The 22,595-nt window shown below is 42.3% G+C and overlaps 1 protein-coding gene across 5 annotated transcripts in view; it reads right to left on the bottom strand.

The window, feature by feature from the left end:
• LOC117346421 (FRAS1-related extracellular matrix protein 1-like) overlaps positions 1-22,595 on the bottom strand; it is a 225,785-nt gene that overhangs the window by 160,161 nt on the left and 43,029 nt on the right. For all 5 annotated transcript variants that reach the window (XR_004536585.1, XR_004536584.1, XR_004536582.1 and 2 more), the window contains 4 exons: positions 14,380-14,693; positions 8,422-8,621; positions 5,987-6,310; positions 4,074-4,182 (listed from right to left, as the gene is read on the bottom strand). Coding sequence is in view for 1 of the 5 variants with exons in the window: in XM_033915953.1 (XP_033771844.1) it covers positions 4,074-4,182; positions 5,987-6,310; positions 8,422-8,621; positions 14,380-14,693 (947 nt within the window). In the remaining 4 variants the exon portion in view is untranslated. The remainder of the gene's footprint in view (positions 1-4,073; positions 4,183-5,986; positions 6,311-8,421; positions 8,622-14,379; positions 14,694-22,595) is intronic.

The raw sequence follows: 22,595 nt of genomic DNA, 5'->3' as shown, positions 1-22,595 counted from the left end.
GTCAAATATTTAGAAAAAAGATAGGTCTTCAATTGTTTTCTAAAATGGCCATAGGAATGGGTAGTAAGCAACAATATTGGGAATTTGTCGTCATTAAGAGATGCCAAAGTATGATTTAAAAATTTCTTATTCCTGCAACCCTGGACAGATGGAAAATTAAACAAAGGATGAGTTCTACTATGTCTGTACGATGCTAAAGAAAATCTATTGACTAAGCAAGAAGGAGCTGCACCATAAACAGCCTTGTAACAGTTTAAACAGTACCCGGGCCTCCATTGGCAGCCAATGCAATTCGCAATAAAAGGGTGGAACATGATCAGATTTCTTCAGGCCATAAATCAAGCACTCTATACATAGTCTCTCTCTCTTTGAAATGAAGCAGACCACTCCAGTAGTTGTGAAAGCAAACTCCAACTATTACTTCCCAAAGGGAACAAGAGTAGGATTACCAGATTTTACTATTGTAAAACCGGACCCATGGCCCCGCCCACCAGGCCCACCCAGTTCTACTCTGCCACACCCCATTCTACCCGTCACACCCCGTTCCTCTCCAGCCTCGTCCCCAGCCCTGCCCCCCTCAACCTGTTCTCATACTCGGAGCCACGTCAAGAGGGCATCTGCGCATGTGCAGGTATGACGCAATGGCATCACGCTCATGCACGCAACATCAAGGCATTGCAGCCACGCTTGCGCAGATGACCTCCTGACGCGGTCTCGAGCTGGAAGCTTTTCAAAACCCAAAGTGCCGGGTTTTGAAAAGCCATCCAGACGCCCGGACATGTCCTCTAAAATGAGGACATGTCTGGGTAAATCCGGACGTCTGGTAACCCTAAACAAGAGGCACTCTTAAACAATGCAGTTCCAACAGAAACAAAACAAAAAAAACCCAAAAAATAATGCAGTTCCAACAGAAACAAAACAAACAAAAAAAAACAAAAAACCAATGCGGTTCCAACAGAAACAAAAAAAAACCCAATGCAGTTCCAACAGAAACAAAAAACCCAATGCAGTTCCAACAGAAACAAAACAAAAACAAAAAAACCCCAAAAAACAATGCAGTTCCAACAGAAACAAAACAAACAAACAAAACCCCCCCAAAAAAACAATGCAGTTCCAACAGAAAAAAACCCCCAATGCAGTTCCAACAGAAACAAAACAAAAGAAAAACCCAAAAAATAATGCAGTTCCAACAGAAACAAAACAAACAAACAAAAAAAAAACCAAACAATGCGGTTCCAACAGAAACAAAAAAAAACCCAATGCAGTTCCAACAGAAACAAAACAAAACAACCCCCTCCCAAAAAAAACAATGCAGTTCCAACAGAAAAAAAACCCCAATGCAGTTCCAACAGAAACAAAACAAAACAAACCCCCCCCCAAAAAAAATAATGCAGTTCCAACAGAAACATAACAAACAAACAAACAAAAAAAAACCAATGCGGTTCCAACAAAAACCCAAAAAAACCCAATGCAGTTCCAACAGAAACAAAAAAAACAAAGAAAAAATAAACAAAAAAACAATGCAGTTCCAACAGGCACTATGTATAGTCTTTCTCCTGACTCCTTTAAAAAATAATATCTCCGAGCAAAAGATCCTCTGTTTTGGCTGGATTATGATCTGTTGGGGAAGATCTGTCCAAAGACCTTTCTCCAGCCCAAAACATGAGTTTAAGAGCTTCTCCGATGATGCCACTCATTTGTTTCTTTGAATCTACCAGAAAGATCGAAGCACTGCTTGGATCTCATTCACTACACATTTCCAGAAGTTTCTGGAATCCAGAGGCTAGGTTTGCAACTGGCTTCTGAACTTTGTTTTAGAGAGTTGAGCGGGGAAAGAAATCCCACCCATCCCCGCCAAGATCCTCTCCGTCCCCACCCGTCTCCGTCAGGATCCTCTCCATCCCCACCCACCCCGCAATGAATTACCTCCATCCCCGCCCATCCCCATAAAAAGCAGCAATTACTTCTGACAGCATCATCAATTCCAGTTTCTTTTGTGTTTGCGCTGCTGTTTTCCTTGTGGAATCTCTTTGGTGGAACTCTTTTTTTGTTTTCTGTATAAACCCCCTCTTTTACTAAGGCTGACATGTCCATTATATTATATGGACGAACCCTGCTTCCAAAGCCTTCCATCCCCGTGGGAGTCCCATTGGCTAGAGGGGGGGTCCCCGTGGGAGTCCCGTGGGCCAGAGGGGGTCCCCATGGGAGTCCCATGGGTTATGGGGGATTCCTGCGGGACCCCTGCAGGACCCGCAGGGTTCTCGTGATCCCCATTCCCGTGCAGACCTCTACTTTGTTTACCCTTCATTACCAGTGCAAATCAGATTTCACATACCAACCACCTTTTCTGATCAGCAGCCATTATAACTTCACAAATCATGCTCAGGGGAGACTCATGCACCACTACTCCTAGCTCCCTGAAGCTTGAAATCTACTCCTTGCTACATACAAATGGTCTGAATGCACAAAACTGCAGTATGTCCCACTTTTGCACTTTTTTTTTACATGGTCAGTCTTCATACTAAACTTTCATATATATTCTGCTACCTGTAAACATTTATGCACATAGTTGCTGCGATACAAACTTATACAAAGCAGCTCATTAGTTGTTAATTAACGGGAAACCAGTAAGCACAAGCGTTTCTGCATACCAGTTTTTGCAATGATGTATATTTACATGTTTTTGTGCAAAATACGGTGCATTTTAGTACATTAGCTCTAAATGATGAGACTGGCTACACAAAATGCACATTCCCTTATTGTGATTTCAAGAACAGTTTCTTGCGTCATATAGCAATGATGTAGCTCTTGAGAAGTAAAACCCAAAACACTGTGGAGAAGATAATGTTCAAGATGCAGAGGCTTTATTAAAAGTTCAATCCAATAATCCACAAAAAGAAATACTTAGGACCCAAATCGTTGTGCTCTTGAGTAGTAAAACGTTTCATGGTTAATCATTTTAACTAATACTACTACTATTTATTATTTCTATAGCACTACCAGGTACACACAGCACTGTACATTAACCTACAGTATTTCAATAGTTTTGGTCCTCTAGGCAGTCAATAAACTTATCTACCGTATTTGCCGGCGTATAAGACGACTTTTCAGTACCTTAAAATCCTCCCCAAAGTCGGGGGTCGTCTTATATGCCGGGTACTGTTTTACATGTACTTACTTTACATTACAGAGCTGCACGGGGACGCCCCTAGGGTCGCGGGGATCCCGTGGGGACGCCCCCTAGGGTCGCGGGGATCCCATGGGGACGCCTCCGAGGGTCGCGGGGCTCCTGCGGGGCTGGATGCTCAGTCTTCTGGATGTACGCGGCTCTTCTTCTCCCTACCTTCTCTGCTTGCAGCACAGAGCAGAACGGAAGTCTTCCCGACGTCAGCGCTGACGTCGGAGGGGAGGGAGGGCTTAAACAAAGCTTAAACAAAGCCCTCCCTCCCTCCGACGTCAGCGCTGACGTCGGGAAGACTTCCGTTCGGCTCTGTGCTGCAGGCAGGGCAGATAAGGAGAAGGAGAGTAGCCTCGCGGTACCAAGAGAGAGGGGCGGCCGCCCCGCTCCGGTTGCAGCACAGCCGGCCAGGTTCCCTTACTTTTGTGGCACTTCCCCGACCGACCGATAACAGCCCGGGTCCGACAATCCTCCCTGCCCTGTAGCCGCGAATCTAAATACCTTCTTACAGCAGCTGTAAGAAGGTAATTTAGATTCGCGGTTAAGGGCAGGGAGGTTTGTCGGACCGGGGCTGTTGTCGGTCGGTCGGGGAAGTGCCACAAAGGTAAGGGAACCTGGCCGGCTGTGCTGCACCCGGGGCGGTAGAGAAGGTGTGTGGAAGAAGGGGTAGTCTTATACGGCGAGTATAACACAAAACTCTATTTTTTAACTAAAAGTTGGGGGGTTGTCTTATAAGCCCAGTCGTCTTATACGCCGGCAAATACGGTAGTCTAAATCTACAGCATATATCGATATGTGACATTTACTTCTAAAGAATCCTGTTTGTTTTTATACAATTTGTAATCACTATATCAGCGTAATAAATTGTTGATTTATGAGCCTAGTTCCTACTTGCCCATGTTCCATGTTACCCTAGGAGCATTTGTTTCTGAGGTCCTGATGGAAAAATGAACTGTGATAGGGGGGCTGCTCAAGAAAAATCCATCAACTGCTTCAAACTCAATCTACAAAGAAAGGGAAAACAACCCCAAACAAAAGAGAATTAGTACAACCATTTGAAGTGTTGTAAAATTCTAAAGTGCACTGGGGGGGGGGGGGAGGGGGCCTGTGTCTAGGAACCCCAATGTCATGTGCTTAATACCAATTTTATAATGCCATCTTGATTCTAAGATTTTATTATAGAATGCTAATGTAAGTACAGCATCGGCATGGCCATGTATAAACACATGAGAGACCACTGAAAAGTTATCAGCCCAACCAAGAAGAGACTGATGTGGAGCCATGAAACGTACATGTTATTCCATACTTTTGCTGACACTTTCCATTTCAATGAGGCAAATGCATCTAGTAAATAGGGAAACCAAGCTATTGTGACATCACATGTGAAGTTGGCTCTTAGGCATTGGAGGAATGAGGCATTATGACATCACAATAGGAGGGGAGGCTGAAAAGTTCTCAGCCCAACCAAGAAGAGAATGATGTGGAGCAATGAAACTTACAAGTTATTCCACACTTTTCCTGACACTTTTCATTTCAATGAGGCAAATGCATCTAGTAAATGGGCACAAGCATAGGGAAACCAAGCCATTGTGACGTCATCAATGAGGCTGGCTCTTACGCATTGGTGGAATGAGGCATTATGACATCACAATAGGAAGAACTGCTGAAAAGTTCTCAGCCCATCCAAGAAGAGCCATGAAACTTACAATTTATTCCACACTTTTCTAGACACTTTTTGTGTCACATCATCTCTTCTTGGATAGGCTGAGAACTTTTCAGCAGCCCCTCAAACACCAGGTCAGTGGCAGAGTAAATTGGCATGCCTAGGTGATGTGTATAGTTGACAATATTCTATAAATTATGCATGTAACTAAGAGACATGCCCAAGGATTATCCATGCCCCCACCCACATGTATACCCCTTTGCAGCTAAGTACTATGGCACTTAGGGTCTACCTTATAGAATAACCCTACCAATTAATGTGGTGCCACTTTATAGAACTGAATCCATGTAAAAGTACAGTGGTACCTTGGATTACGAGCATAGTCCGTTCCAGGAGCATGCTCGTAATCCAAAATGCTCGTTTATCAAAGCGAGTTTCCCCATAGGAAATAATGGAAACTCGCTTTGATACGTTCCCACCCCCCATCCCCCCCGAGGCCAGGGCGCTGCTCCCCCCCTCGCAAAGTCCCTCCCCCCCACGTGATCCGGCACCCCCCTTGAGAACAGGCACCCCCCACCCGACCAACTTTAACTCACCCCCCCCATCTGGCAACGGCACGCAGCCCACAAGTGCCGGTGCCGCTTGAAGATCTTCTTCCCAGTCTCTGCCGGCTTTGAGCATGCATCTGCGCATGCTCAAGCCCTTCTAATTCTCCCTCTCGCCGAGAATCTCGGCAAAAGGGAGAATTAGAAGGGCTTGAGCATGCGCAGATGCATGCTCAAAGCCGGCAGAGACTGGGAAGAAGATCTTCAAGCGGCACCGGCACTTGTGGGCTGCGTGCCGGTGCCAAAGGGGGGGGGGTGTTAAAGTTGGTCGGACGGGGGGTTCCTATTCTCGCGGGGGGGGGGGGTGCCGATTCGAGCGGGAGGGGGCCCTTTGCGAGCGGGGGGGAGTGATGCCGGTTATCAGGGGGTGCTCGCAAATCGAGTCAACACTCGGTTTGCGAGACACGTTTTGCGAGAATGTTTTGCTCGTCTTGCAAACCGGGTTACTCGCAAACCAAGGTTTGACTGTACTTTAATTTGAGAAGGTATGAGAACAAATAGACTTTACTAACTAAGAAAGCTACACCCTTCATTTCTCACCTCATAGCTCTGTCTCTCCATATGAGTTACATTAGATGGCTGATAGGCAATTTTCATTTCATATAGATCTTTCCAAGTAAAGGACTGGATTGCCGTGGTGTGGTCATCCAAGTGGGTAATGTATCCTTCAAGTGGGGGGCTGGTGACATTGAAAATTAACTTGTCTTTTGGTGTTTCATTATCTTCGGCATCTATTGCCAGTGTTGTAAGAGGCGTGAGAATAAACTGATCTGTCTCTAAAATAAACGTAGGCATGAATGCAGCTCGGGGTGGAGTGTTTGCAACTGCTCCCTTTATTGTCACACGAATCCACACATTTTCGGTCTAGAGAAAAATGAAATCAATAGACAACTTTTTCATTCACACAAAAGTATAGAGAGGACCTAAGTCTGTAAGGGGGGGTAAATTCTTGAAAGGTCACCTAAAGTTAGGTGCTGGGATGCAAGGCAGTAAACATGAGTTCTATAACAGCAATTACGTGATAACATTTAGGTGTGACACCTGCGCCACGTCAATGGCTGCTCTAAAATGACCATGAATAAATAAGACTCCAGTAGATGCACAGTACTGGGCAGAGTTCTGGGTTTCTAGCCCAGAAATATCTAAGAAAAAGAACAATTTAAATTAAAGCATTAAATTATAGACATATGTTTGGCAGACTGGATGGACCATTCGGGTCTTTATCTGCCATCATTTACTATGTTACTATGTGCACATGGCTGACAAGATTCTATAAGCTTGGTGTATGAATGTTTGGCATGAGGCCCTGATCCACCCATGCCCCCTTGAGTTTCTTTCTTTCATTCGTTTTCTCAGAACAGGTTATAGGTTAAACATACATAATATACAGTTAACAGATTACACACGTAACTTTACCTAGGCCAAGAGGAGGTGTTTGCAGGGGTGGAGCTATGAGGGATTTCAGTTAAGCACATACCTATTAAAATTTGTGCCTGGCAAACAACAAATCTAAGCACATAAATTCCCTTGAGAAATATTTAAGGTTGAAGTATGCATATATGAGGGTAAATCAAAAAGTAAAGGCAAGATACATTTAACAGCTTTAATAGAAGTAAATGTGAGTAATTGAACATACCACTTTTCTACATAGTCCCCATGCAAGACTATGCATCTCTTATATCGTTAAACTAGCTTCTGCATTCCTGTAGAGAAGAAGTTTTTTGGATGCTCCCAAGGCCAGGTGAGCATCGCTTCATCGTGCTTTATCTTTTGCTTCCGGGTCGCGGTGATACACCCATGGCTCGTCACCGGTGACAATTCTCTACAGAATACTTGGATCTTCTTCATACCGTCTCAGGAACTGGGATGCAACTTCCACACGCTGTTGCTTGTACAGATCAGTAAGCTGTTTGGGAACCCATCGTGCGCAGACTTTCCTGTATTATGGCAAATGCAGCTCCATAGCCGATATCCAAATTTGCAGCCATCGGTCTTCTCTAATCAAGGCATCCGCCCTGTCTATGTGCTCTTGTGTGTGCGATGTTGATAGGAGACTAGGATGACCTTTTGCGGTTTCACCTATTCATCCCGCTTTAAACCTTTTTAGCCACTCATAAACCTTTTGTTGATTCATGGTGCTATGTCCATACTGAATCAATATCCGAGAGTGAATTTCCATAGGTTTCACTCCCTCTGCCTTTAGAAAAGTGCACTACTACACGTTGTTCTTCGATGGTGTAATCTTGCAAAAGAGCGTCTATGTTTCTGACCTCGTGGCTGCCCCATGACTAAAGGCCGAGTGCTGCACTGTGCATGGTCAACTATCCAACAGGTAATGTACGAGTACATATGTTGCATTTTGCTAGCTTTGTTCTGGTTATCATGTAATTTAACAATTGCCTTTAATTTTTGATTCACCCCAGTTCGAGGTTGTAAACTGAAAAAAACACCATGAACACCTTCTCTCGCACCAAGCAGCATCATGGGGTAAAGACCTAAAACAATTGCTTTTGCCCACTACTTATGGGGAATTTAGGAAACGTCTAAAAACACACTTGTTCCTAAAGCATCTAGACAACTGATCCTCTCTTCTCTCTCCTCTCTATAGCGATTAACTTGTCCTTTTGATCACTCTCTCCTCAACAATGAATTTCCTGTCCTATTAACCCTCTTTCTTCCTCCCCTCTTAAAGTCAATTCAATTTGTTACCTTTGCTTAATCTTCTGTAAACCGCATAGAACTTCACGGTATTGCAGTATATAAGCTGTTATTATTATTGTACTTTCCTTTGGAAATTTGTAGAAGCCTGAACAGCAGAAATTACATATGTAATTTTTACATATACATGCAATTACAAAATTATGATCTTTGTTTGCTCATGCCCAAAAGCTGTTTCTCAGTAAAAATGGGTAGTTATGAAATGTAATAAAAGTAATGTTTCTAGATGGAATTATGGTAGAGAATGCAAGTCCTACCTGCAGTGGAAATCTGATTCTTTCATCTCTGATTTCCACCTGAATAGGGATATAGTCAACATCAGGTGACGGAGGGCTGAGATGTTGGTATCTTAAGCCCATCTGGAGGAAGTCCTCACATTTCGCCTTTAGAAAGTGTATTTCCTTCATTCCAGGATGACAGACCTTATTGCTGGGACAAGGCAATTTTGCTTGCCTAACTGAAAAAACAACAGTTTAAGTCTAAGATGCAAATTACAGTCAGATTTTCTAAAGACTCTGTGTTTGCACATTTTCATGTGATCTAATTATCAAATAACCTAAACAAATCACAGTTCTAGAACTGTGATTTGTTTAGGTTATTTGCTAATTTTCATGACCACTTTAAAAATCTCTACAGAAATAGATTTATTTGGCCTGATGGTTACTGATATGACGCAAATTTTCATTACCAGTGATAGCACAATCCAGAGGAGATAACTATTTAGGACTTACAGCAATGATTCTCAAAGCTATCCTGGGCGAACCCAAGTCAATCAGATTTTCAGAATATCCACAATGAATATTCATGAAATCAATTTACAAAGACTGCCTATTTGCATGCAAATCTATCTCATGCACATTCATTGTGGACATCCTGAAAACCTGACTGGCTTTGGGTATCACTGACTTATAGTGGTAGGCGGTCTATAAATATGTTCAATTAAAATATATAAACTAGTCATTCCAAGGCCTGTCCGATTGACTATTGATGATGAGCAGTTGTTTGCAATGATATAGAGGAAATGAATTAAAGTGATCCCAGATAGGAATCAGAGGCGGAGCTTAAGGCTAGAGGAAGCACACTTATTAATTGACCTGACACAGCCCATGTTTCGGTTATATGCTTGCCTCAGGGGTCATACAGAGTAGCTTCATAGCAGGAAATAATAGTGCTCAAGTATGCTTGCAATTTTGTTATCAGATGTCTTCTGACTGAATGGTACAAGGAAGTTAACGCTATACTACCTCCGAGGCAGGCATTTAGCCGAAGCATGGGCCGTGTCAAGTCCATTAATAAATTGTGCTTCCTCCAGCCTGAAGCGCCTCCTCTTCGATTCTCATCTACGATCACTTCACCTCATTTTCTCCATAACGATGCAGACAAATTCTCATCCCTAGTTATCAATTGGATAGGCTTTGGAACTGCCAGTTTAAGCATTATATTTATAGACTGCCTACCACAATAAGTCAATGATACCTATCTGGGTCTATTTCCAACCATTTTCTCCATTGCATTATTATGGGACACATCCCATGTCATCGCATGTTGGTATCAAATGAAAACAAGCAGAAAGCAAAACAAAACACGAACATTGATGTTTTATCTTTTGGCAATAATACTGTGCACTCTTTTGAGACAGTGCACACTATTTTCAAAAAAAGGGCACCCAATACGCATATACGCAAACTATCACACATGCACAAACCACTGAATAGGCACTCCGTGCGCATTCTTTTTGAAAGAGTGTGCACTCAACGACTTTGCTTCCATGATGAAAATTGGCCAAATAAATAATGGACAAAATGAACATTCCTGGAAACAACACAAGAAACAAAACAAGAACTTTCTGGCTGTCCGTCCCTATTGACTACCAGGGATAGGCAGTCAAAAACGATGCCATTTTTGTTTAGAATTTTCCAGGGAAGGGCACTATTAACAGCGGGCAACATTGGTTTCAACTGACAGCCCATCCCTATTGACTACAAAACCAACTGAGTTTCTCTTTACTGAGGGAACAGCAATATTAGAGAGCTGCTCCCATGTCTGTCTGTTGGGGGCAAGGGGGAGAGATCTAAATTTAACCTCTGCATGCAGCTTTCTTAAAATCATTAATCTTTCTCTAAGTAGATGGACTTTGGCATGTGGTCCTGTACCTCTTTTAAAGGGGTTCTACGTTTGGCAGAGCCTCTTTTAAATACTATGGGAATTCTCTGTATCCTATGGACGTGTCAATTTCCCTCTCCATATATTATCTAAAATCTGCCTGTTTATGTTTAGCGGTGTATCAAATAAATTAAGTGGCACACACTGAGAGAATTTATCAAGCTGTTCTTCCTGTAGCTTTTATCATCAGCTAATAAAGTGGATAATCATTGTTGAACATGCACTTATTAGCTGATGCAATTAACCATAAAAGAACATATCCTCCACACTGTGTTTCATCTTTGCTCAAAATGAGTTGCAGATGTAGGAAAAAGGATTCTAAACAGCACATGGAACAGATACACACAAAGCTGCCCCATCTGAATTTTACTGCACGAAAAACGCCTAGATCAGTTCCACTGCTGCCTCGCACGAGGCCAACTGACCTTATATTTTTGCTCCTGATTTTTGGGTCATTTCTAACCTGAGATATTTTGACAAAAATTATTTATGTACCACTTATAGTCTAAGTCAGTGGTTCCCAACCCTGTCCTGGAGGACCACCAGGCCAATCGGATTTTCAGGATAGCCCTAATGAATATGCATGGAGCAGATTTGCATGCCTCTCACTTCCATTATATGCAAATCTCTCTCAATGCATATTCATTAGGGCTATCCTGAAAACCCGATTGGCCTGGTGGTCCTCCAGGACAGGGTTGGAAATTTTTTCCTCTCTGTTCCAGCAGGCTCACACTCTATCTAAAGTAACTGGGGCAATGGGGGGATTAAGTGACTAGCCCAGGGTCACAAGGAGCAGTGTGGGATTTGAACCCACAACATGTGGCTGTGGCTCTAACCACTGCACCACACACTCCCCACAATTATTATTTGCAAAAGAAGTAGTTCTACAAATCTGGGAGAAAAACAGCACGTAACCCTCCGTTATATCGTTTTATCCCTTGTGACATGCTTAGAAACCTACAATTCAGACCGTACACCTCTAAACCTGTAATCAAATAAATTAAGTAATCAGGATGATCCAATGCCAAGGAAAGAATCCATCTCCACCAGATCAAAATATTTACTTAAGGATTATAACATGGAAAAGAAATACTACTATTTATCATTTCTATAGCACTGTCAGATATACACAGCACTGCACATTAAACATGTATGAGACAATCCCTGCTCAAAAAAAAAATCTATAGAAGGCACTATCTGGGAGTATTTTTAACTATCATGTTTCCTCGAAAATAAGACCTATCCCGAAAATAAGCCCTAGTTAAGATCGACCCCCCAAAGCCCCTCCCAAATGTCCCCGACACTCCTCGACTCCATCCCTGACACATGGGCTGCTCCGTGGTCTTCCCCGCCGGGGCCTTCTCTCTGCCGCGTCACTGATGACATCATCAGTGATACGGCAGAGGGAAGGCCCTGACGGGGAAGGCCGCAAAGCAGCTCGTTCAGAGTGCCGCTGCTGCCTTTGGAGGTCTCGGAGCAGAGGTATGTCAGTCTCACAGTGGGAAGGTCAGTGGGATTCTGCTGCACAGGGGGATGGCTGGGAGAGGAGGAAAGACGCTGCACAGAGGAAGAACTGGGGTGGAGGAGAGAAAGGGAGAGATGAAAAAATTAAGACACTCCCAAAAATAAGTCCTAGTGCGTTTTTGGACCCGGGGGGAACAAGGTAGGAATACGCTGTCACTTGAAACTACATGGGAAATTGTTAAAAACCTAAAAACAAGCACAAAAAAGCACAAAACTTTATGCTTTTTGTATGACAATAATAGTGCACCATTGCGCAAGCATCAACCATTGCATACCACCTTGGGTGAATCTCTTCATAAAGGCGGTTAATAAATCCCAATAATAAATAGAAGGGGGTGTAGAAAAGTTCTCAGCCCAACCATCCAACTTCCTAAATTATAAGCGTTATTTTACCACTACAGCTGTAAAGAGTGTTATCTGCCAATTTGCTAAATTCTGTGTTTCGACATCGTTTCAGATCATTGATTGAACCACATCCACGCCATTCGCTTCTTGGTTGGGCTGAGAACGTTTCAGCACCCCCCCTCGTAGAGTATGAATGGACCAGCACAAGTAGGCACATGCGATCAGGAAAAAAACTTTGCTCCTGATAAAATGACCTGACACAGACAAACATTTCCGGAAATGATACAGAAAATGACACGAAACAAAACTTTTCTGATTGCCCATAACTAATTTTAACTACAATTGCTAGAGAAAGAGAAAACACCCAGGGCTTTCAAGTATGGGGCAATCAAACTTCTTTTTATTGATGGACCTGACATGGGCCGTGTTTGGCGAGACCGCCTGTGTTGGTGGTCAACCACTTTAATTCCTTTAACCCGAGATATAATAAAAAGAAAGTACACACTATGGAGTGAAACTGTTATGGTGGTAAGCAAAGTTCTGTTAATTTTCAGTTGGCTGGAAAGCACAGCATGCCAAACAGTAACCAGCACCCCAAAATGTAATAGAAGAAACTCACTCAAGAGTGCTTTCTTTGAATTATATCCCAAGCGTAAAGGAATTACAGTGTTTGACTCCTGATGCAGGCGGGCCCTTCAATAAAAAGAAGTCTAGTTTAGAAAATGACATAGGGGCAAATTTGTCCCCGTCCCCACAGACCCCACGTTCCCTGTACCGTCTCCATCCCATTCCTATAAGCTCTGCCTTAACCGCACAAGCCTTGAACACTTATGATTTTCAAGTGTTTGAGGCTAGTGCAGATGAGGACAGAGCTTAGGCATTGGTGGAATGAGGCATTATGACATCACAATCTGAGCTCTAGAATGTTGCTACTTAGGATTTTAAAGTGGTTGAGGCTTGTGCAGATGAGGACGGAGCTTAGGCATTGGTGGAATTAGGCATTATGACATCACAATCTGAGCTCTAGAATGTTGCTACTTAGGATTTTAAAGTGGTTGAGGCTTGTGCAGATGAGGACGGAGCTTAGGCATTGGTGGAATTAGGCATTATGACATCACAATCTGAGCTCTAGAATGTTGCTACTTAGGATTTTCAAGTGTTTGAGGCTAGTGCAGATGAGGACGGAGCTTAGGCATTGGTGGAATGAGGCATTATGACATCACAATCTGAGCTCTAGAACGTTGCTACTTATGACGTTAAAGTGTTTGAGGCTCGTGCAGATGAGGACGGAGCTTAGGCATTGGTGGAATGAGGCATTATGACATCACAACCTGAGCTCTAGAACGTTGCTACTTATGATTTTCAAGTGTTTGAGGCTTGTGCAGATGAGGACGGAGCTTGGCATTGGTGGAATGAGGCATTATGACATCACAATCTGAGCTCTAGAACGTTGCTACTTAGGATTTTGAAGTGTTTGAGGCTTGTGCAGATGAGGACAGAGCTTTCAAGAACGGGGTAGGAACAGGAAAAGAACTCGCTGGGACGGGATGGGAAAATGAATTCCTGTGGGGATGGGGAAAAAATTGTCCCCATGTCATTTTCTAGTTTGGTTGCCCCAAACTTGAAGGCCCTGGGTGCTTTCTCTAATTCAGGTGTACTTTATTTTTATTTATTGATTTATTTAATAATTTACAGGTATATACTACCTAAAACCTAGGTGGTTTCCAAACAGCCATACATAATTTTTTTTTTAAAACATTAAACGTATGAACAACAGCAGAAAAAGTCACCATCAGGAAACCTGATTGGATGACCTTCTGAAAAAGCAATAACAAAGTAAAACCATGTCTGCAATAAATTTCTAGAGCTGTGCAGAGATGAACAACGTCAAAGCAAGCCTAAGGGCTCCTTTCACGAAGGCGCGCTAGCCATTTTAGCGCACGCACCGGATTAGCGCGCACTAGCCGGAAAAACTACTGCCTGCTCAGGAGGAGGCGGTAGCGGCTAGCGCGAGTTAAGGCCCTTGTGCGCCTTCGTAAAAGGAGCCCTAAGAAACATTTCATTTAAAAAAAAACTGCAGCAACAAGCTGCGTTTTCACACCGAGCCATAATTGTTAGCAATATTACGCAGAACAATTTCTTTCACACAGTTCTCAAACGTAATTCTTTCCAAGGGTTATCACCTGTCTTCATGTTGATGTTTAATGGTGAATTTGGTGCATCTCCCCTTCTCCGACGTTTGGGATCTTCTGCCACTATTTGGCCATACGCGGGAAATAGCGTCTCTGCCGACAAGAGTTTTACAGTGCAAAGAGCTCCTGGTCGGTCCGTCTTATACGTGAAAGACAAGAGGTTTCCGTCTACTGGTTTGGAGGACAGGCCAAGGAACTCTGGAACTTCCAAAAAGTCAGGTCCGAACTGAACTAGATTTAGCACCGGGTCTGTAATCTGAACGTACAGCAGAAAGGTTTCCATCGCTGTCGCCAGCTCAGTAAACCTGAATATCAGAAAAACATATGAGTAACATTCACCACCTATCATTTAGGGCCTCTTTTACAAAGGCGCGGTAGCGATGCCCACGCTGCAAATGCGACACGGCCCATTCAGTTCCCACCGGCTGTCGCATTTGCAGCGCCAGGACGCTTAATAAGGGGCTCTTGATAAGAAGAGTGCTGGAATTAGGGTTAGATTTACTAAAGCGTGTTAAAGCGTTGGCGTGTATTAAATCCCATTAATTTGAGTTATTTAATGAAAGTCCCCCATTATTGCAATCGGAGTCTAATTATTCATAAAGTTTTTCTTTTGCGTTAGTTTATCTCAGTCATTTTATCTGGCCCTAGGAAATTAATCTACATATTCCTTCAATACAAATTAACAATTAGTTCTAGACAATCTTTTCCTCATTGTGTAGTAATGGCAGCTTTTCTTCTGGATGGAACGCATCAATCCCTCTGTGCGTTTCCTCCATTTCTTCTCTTGCTCAATTCGCTAATTTAGCTTTAGCATTCTCCAGGATTCTCACCTTTAGGGTTGATTTTTGTTGTTTCTATATATTTCTAGCCTTTGAAGACAGAAATATGGAGAGAAGGAAAGAATCGGAACCCATAGTTTAGAAATCTGGACAAATGAAAAATTCTATCATTTGGGTCCGCCGTTTTTCTTCTATTTAGCATTTTAGCCTCTTAGCATTGACTTTTTTCCTTTTTCCATATTTCTATCCCTTTTAGACATAATTTTTCTCTCTTCTTTTCTTTCCTTTGGGGGAAAACACCATTTCCATTTCTCTGATCTACTAGCCTTAAGACAAAGTTTTCTCCTCTCTCTAGACTAGATTACTACCCTTTTAGGACAGACATTTTAGTTTTCTCCAGACATTTTGCCCTGATAGATTATTTTTCTATCTCTAGATTTTTGGGCGTTCAGTCTTCTAAACTTTAAAGACAGGCTTTTTACCTCTCTCTAGACTTTAAGCCTTTGGGGATAGATTTTTCTCTCATGATGTCCTACCTTTTCGAGACTTGTTTTCAACTCCACAGATATGTATTCTTATGTGCCAACTTTTTTTTTCATAATTCTTACTTTATTGACAGATTAATTCCCTCTCTCTAGAATTCAAGCCTTTAGACAAATCTATTCCGTCTCTTCATACTTCTCTCCTTTGCTACATACATTTTCCTTTTCTACAGATTCCTTTCCTGTGAAGACAGACTTTTTTCTTCTGTCCAGATTTCTAAACTTTGGCTTCAGATTATTTCCTTCTCTCCAGATTTCTGTCTTTTGGTTTAAACGTTTTTGTTCTCTCCAAGTTTTTTTCCTTTTTCCAGATATCTTGCCTTTACTTACAAAATTTCCCTCTCTCTTTCTTGATTTCTAGCCTTTTGTAAAAAGGCATTTCCCTTTTTCAAAGCTTTTAGTCTTTAGAACAATCCTTTTTCTCTCTCCAGACTTCCCCACAAAACGTTGTTTTCATTCATAAAGCAATTCTGTAAGTGGGTGATTGCTTCTAGATGCCTCAATGCCACATGGTTAGAGCCTATTCTACAATGGTATCTGGATCTGATTGTCCAAGTCGCTAAATCATCCATCTTTATATCACATTTTCGTCCAACTTTTCATCCAAGCCAAAAACGCCTAGAACAAGCCCTGTTGGATGTGGGAGGGGTCTGCAAAGTGATGGACTGAACACCCAGACATGGCACCTAAATAGTAGGGTACCTTACAGGGCACTGCTGTGAACTTCACAAAAAGGGTGCCATGTCATCATCTCACTACAGCTCCCTTATAGGTCATGGTGAGCCCCCCAAACCACTTCCAGAATCCCCTAGACCAGTGTCTCAAACTCAAACCCTTTGTGGGGCCACATTTTGGATTTGTAGGTACTTGGAAGGCCGCAGAAAAAAATACACATCTGCATTTTCCCGGATACGTCCTCCTTTTCGAGGACATGTCCGGGCATCCGGACGGCTTTTCGAAACCTGGCATTTTGTCCGGCTTTTGAAAAGCTTCTAACAACGAGCAGCACGGGGACAGCCTCTGCGCATGCGCGGATGCAAAGCGGCGACATCAAAGGGCAAACAGGTTGAGGAGGCGGGGCTAGGGCAGGCCCGGGGGGCGGAGGCATGGGTCCAGATTTTCATTTCCAAAAATCTGGTAACGCTAATCTGGGCATCCAGATTATGTTATAGAATACTAACATATCCCAGCGTTGGCATATCATACATTTACGAGCCTGCAGTTCCACCAGTCACTGAGCTGTGTGTGTAAGGTATGGTATTCTGTAAGTTGCCTGTGTAAGTGCAGACACGTCTATGCTCCGGCAATGCTCTGCTCATGTGTATGTCCCTCTTCTATTATGCACTATGCCACTTACACATGCTCTTATAGCAGTGGTCTCAAACTCAAACCCTTTGCAGGGCCACATTTGGATTTGTAGGTACTTGGAGGGCCTCAGAAAAAATAGTTAATGTCTTATTAAAGAAATGACAATTTTGCATGAGGTAAAACTCTTTATCTATATATATAAAATCGGAGGTATGAATGTGTGTATGTATGTGTGTGTGTATGTGCCGCGATCACGCAAAAACGGCTTGACCGATTTGAACGAAACTTGGTATGCAGATCCCTCACTACCTGGGATGATATGTTCTGGGGGTCTCGCGGCCCACCTGCACACGTGGGCGGAGCTACAAACATAAAATCAGATTTCACCCATTCATGTCAATGGAAAAAATGTAAAAAGCTGCCATTCTCACAGTAATTCAAAAACGGCTTGACCGATTTGAACGAAACTTGGTATGCAGATCCCTCACTACCTGGGGTGATATGTTCGGGTGTCTCCCGGCCCCCCTGCACACGTGGTCGGAGCTACAAACAGAAAATCAGATTTCACCCATTCATGTCAATGGAAAAAATGTAAAAAGCTGCCATTCTCACAGTAATTCACAAACGGCTTGACCGATTTGAACGAAACTTGGTATGCAGATCCCTCACTACCTGGGGTGATATGTTCTGGGGGTCTCGCGACCCTCCTGCACACGTGGGCGGAGCTACAAACAGAAAATCAGATTTCACCCATTTATGTCAATGGAAAAAATGTAAAAAGCTGCCATTCTCACTGTGACCAATTTGGACGAAACTTGGTATGCAGATCCCTCACTACCTGGGATGATATGTTCTGGGGGTCTTGCGGCCCACCTGCACACGTGGGCGGAGCTACAAACATAAAATCAGATTTCACCCATTCATGTCAATGGAAAAAATGGAAAAAGCTGCCATTCTCACAGTAATTCAAAAACGGCTTGACCGATTTGAACAAAAATTGGTATGCAGATCCCTCACTACCTGTGGTGATATGTTCTGGGGGGTCTCGCGGCCCACCTGCACACGTGGGCGGAGCTACAAACAGAAAATCGGATTTCACCCATTCATGTCAATGGAAAAAATGTAAAACGCTGCCATTCTCACAGTAATTCACAAACGGCTTGACCGATTTGAACGAAACTTGGTATGCAGATCCCTCACTACCTGGGGTGATATGTTCTGGGGGTCTCGCGGCCCTCCTGCACACGTGGGTGGAGCTACAAACAGAAAATCAGATTTCACCCATTCATGTCAATGGAAAAAATGTAAAAAGCTGCCATTCTCACTGTGACCAATTTGGACGAAACTTGGTATGCAGATCCCTCACTACCTGGGGTGATATGTTCTGGGGGTCTCGCGGCCCACCTGCACACGTGGGCGGAGCTACAAACAGAAAATCAGATTTCACCCATTCATGTCAATGGAAAAAATGTAATAAGCTGCCATTCTCACAGTAATTCACAAACGGCTTGACCGATTTGAACGAAACTTGGTATACAGATCCCTCACTACCTGGGGTGATATGTTCTGGGGGTCTCGCGGCCTTCCTGCACACGTGGGCGGAGCTACAAACAGAAAATCAGATTTCACCCATTCATGTCAATGGAAAAAATGTAAAAAGCTGCCATTCTCACTGTGACCAATTTGGACGAAACTTGGTATGCAGATCCCTCACTACCTGGGGTGATATGTTCTGGGGGTCTCACGGCCCACAACTCTATTTTGCTTGCTCAAGGGTGGGTTCACCCAAGAATTTATATGTTCTTGCTCCAGGAGGTGAAACTAAAATTGTTGTTTATAATCACGTTTTGCGTTAGTTGCATTGTATTCATTTTGTCAAATATTTCACTTTATAATTTGAATATTGTACTTTTTATTAAGGTGTAAAAAAATACTTTGATTCACCACTATAAAGTATCTTTATTTGAATCCATTTACAGTGTTATTGCTATAATTAAATACCCGTGCAACGCCGGGGCATCTGCTAGTAGTTTATAAATCTTTCCTTTTGGCTAAGTCTTAATAATAAAATTGTAATTTATAGCTAAAGAGACATATGATCAAGAAACAGTTTTATTTTACTTTTGTGATTATGATAAACATACCGAGGGCCTCAAAATAGTACCTGGTGGCCCGCATGTGGTCTCCAGGCCGCGAGTTTGAGACCACTGTCTTATAGAATAACACGTAGGCACCCAACTGTTTGTGAAAGTTTTTTTGAGATGAAATTTTATATTCAAACTGGATTTGAAGATTTCTGATGTTTATCGACCATTTTTAAGAGTGTTGTTTTTTTTAAACAACTGAACTATGTATGTTTGTTTAACATTTTATGCTTGTTACTATGGAAACCGTATAGATAATATACGGTATATCATTTTTTTAAATAAATAATTAAGCACATACATGTGTACTTAGCAGCTAAAGTGCTAGTATTCTATACATTTACAAATGCAAGGAGGGCCAGCATTAGAGGGTAGCAAACAGGGCAATTGCCCTGGACTCCCCCCCCCCCCCCATACCATAGGGGGCTCCAAACCTGTCTCAAGCCGAAGGAAGCCCTGGTTGAAGGCCAGATTTGGGGCCCCCTCTCTGGTTTCTGTCCTGGGCCCCTGAATGTGTAACACCAGCCCTGTATGCAAGGGTTGTGTAACTGCAGATGTCCAATTCTAGTTTGACCATTAAATACCCAACTTTCATTAACTTTTGGAAATATGCAGACAAAACACCTAGAAAGTGTTACCAGACGTCCGGGAAAACCTGGACATGTCCTCTTTTTAGAAAACTGTCCAGGGTGCCCGGACAGACTTTCCAAAACCAGGCCGCTTGTCCGGGTTTTAGAAAGCCCCGATGAAGTCTGGCTGCATCTAGAGGGCCTCTGAGCATGCGCGGATGATATCACACACATCCGCGCATGAGCGAGGCCCTCCAGATGCAGTCGGAGCTCGTCGTGGAAGACGACGGGGCTTTGAGGGGGGCAGAACGGGGGATGGGGCCACGTGTCCAAGTTTGTGAAGCTCAAAATATGGTAACCCTACCTCTAGATATCCAGAAAAGATGTCTCAGAAGGACTTAGCTTCATGTCAATGTACATTAATGTATGTTAGTAAATCAAGTCTTGAGTATTCTAGGGCTCAAATCAATCTTCAGTGCTTTACTTTACACTTCCTCATACAGGAGTCCTTTTACTAAGGCCCGCTAGACGTTTCAGTGTGCGCTAAATTTTAGCATGTGCTAAAACATTTAGAGTGCCTTAGTAAAAGGACCCCACAGTGGTCAGAGATCCCAAATATTAGCTGGTAGAAGCCAGAAGACTACAGACCAAGCAGACCTTCATCATCTGATACACTTCTGGAAGCATCTAAATATGTATTTAAAAAAATTTTATACCGCCAAAAATCTCAGCGGTTTCCAGGATAATATATATAAAAACATAAAAGTACACACACTAGAGCAGTGGTCTCAAAGACACAGCCCGCCATGAACTATTTTGAGGCCCTTGGTATGCTTATCATAATCACAAAAGTAAAATAAAACAGTTTCTTGATCTTTTGTCTCTTTAGCTATAAATTACAATATTATTATTAAGACTTAGCCAAAAGGAAAGATTTATAAACTATAAAGAGTTTTACCTCATGCAAAATTATAATTTCTTTAATATGACATTAACTATTTTTTTCTGAGGCCCTCCACGTACCTACAAATCCGAAATGTGGCCTTGCAAAGGGTTTGAGTTTGAGACCACTGCACTAGAGCATAACCGTTCAAAATCGTCACACGTAGAGCATAAAAAAATGCCATTTACAGTATTTCAACAATTACTTGTCTTCCTTAAGTAAGGGAAAGCAAGACATTTTCAGAGAAAGAAATTATCATGTCATATACGTGTCAACAAATAGTTTAGGGCTCCTTTTACAAAGGTGAGTTAGGGCCTTAACGCGCAGAATAGCGCACGCACTAGACCTTAATGCCAGCATTGAGCTGGTGTTATTCTAGAAGCGTACCGTATGCGTACCGTAATGCGGTAATTTTGTGCGTGCGCTAAAAACGCTAGCACAGCTTAGTAAAAGGAGCCCTTAGTCTTAAGCAGTTTTTCTAAAAGTGGGATATTCCACACATAATCATTCCTGTAGATACATAATTTATGTTCACAGATAATTGACATATTAGCTTCATACTGATCATAGGGCTTTACCGGGTCTACAGTATATATTTCCCAGAGACAATAGATCCAATATGGCATCGTGCAGTGCAAAGTTTGATGCACCAGAGATAATACTTTAAAATGAATCCTCTGTTCGATCGGTAACCAGTGTAAATTTTTAATACAGGGGCAAACAAACTGCTTCTTTACATCTATTCTTTTGCTTTCAGCACAATCTTCATTTTGTGATGAGCGACCCTGTTTATTTTTTTTTTGTCAATTTTCAGTATAAGGAAAACATACTTTGGTAGTGCATGGAATTGGCAGGTTTCCATTTTTTTCTATTTTGGTTTGTTTCAATGCCATTTTCAAACTGCAAATTTAGTTATCATAGAATCCATTACCAGAAAATCCACGACTCTGGACCATCACTTTTCCAATCTTGTCATTTAATCCCATTTTCTACTTCATGCACTGTCCACTCCTCTCAGCGGAATCTTTTAGCTGCCCTGTTGGTCCGTCGTGTTTTTCTGGACACTTTTCGAGGTTCTATTTCATGCCACAGGCCCCACTTTATGGAACAGACTTCCTTTATCTTTGTGTTTGGAAACTGCCTACCAGAAATGTTCATGCTGTCTTAAAAACATTAGTGTTCAAATGCGTTTTTGAAGAGAAATGCCCTCACCCCTTACTTCATTGGTTAACACAGAGAGGCGTGAGAGGGTATAGATACTGATAAGCTGGGATCTACGAGAGCAACAGCAGAGTGATTTTTTAAATCTGCTCTCTTAGGCTTCCGCGGCTAGCGAATGATTGCTGTAGTTGCTGAATCTGATTTTCAAATCTCTTTTCTTTTCTAAATCCTTAATTCTACTTTGATACCATGTTTTCTGTGATTTATTTAGGTGCATATGGAGATATATCAATTAAAAATGAAACAGTGCACACCGTTTTCAACCTATTTTTCTGAAGATTCTGCCATTTGAGAATCAACTAATCCTTTGGACCACCATATTAACAAAGTTCAATGACAGAGCACCTTTGACTTTTGTTCCGTCAACAGATAAGAAGAATAAACCATGGTACCACCATGGTCTTTGAATACTAGAACAACAAGTTCGATATGCAGAAAACCCGGGGTATAAATATAAAACTCCAGAATCTCTCTCTTTTTGTAAAGGTCAGAAGCATTCTTATTTTTCTCAATTAAAAAAACAAAACAAGGCCATTATTTTAACCTTATAAAAGAAAGCAGCCGATTCTAACAAAACCTTTTCTCGTTTTTTTCCAGATGCACACAATTAAATCAAATTCCAAATTGTATTTCCCTCCCAGCTCCCAATACTTTAGAAAAAAATATTTTTTTATTAGAATAACTTAAGATATTTATTTGTT

This window comes from Geotrypetes seraphini, chromosome 12, assembly GCF_902459505.1.
Source record: "Geotrypetes seraphini chromosome 12, aGeoSer1.1, whole genome shotgun sequence".
Lineage (NCBI taxonomy): Eukaryota > Metazoa > Chordata > Amphibia > Gymnophiona > Dermophiidae > Geotrypetes > Geotrypetes seraphini.
Note: the sequence above shows the minus strand (reverse complement) of the source record. Positions and strands in the feature narration are given on the sequence as shown.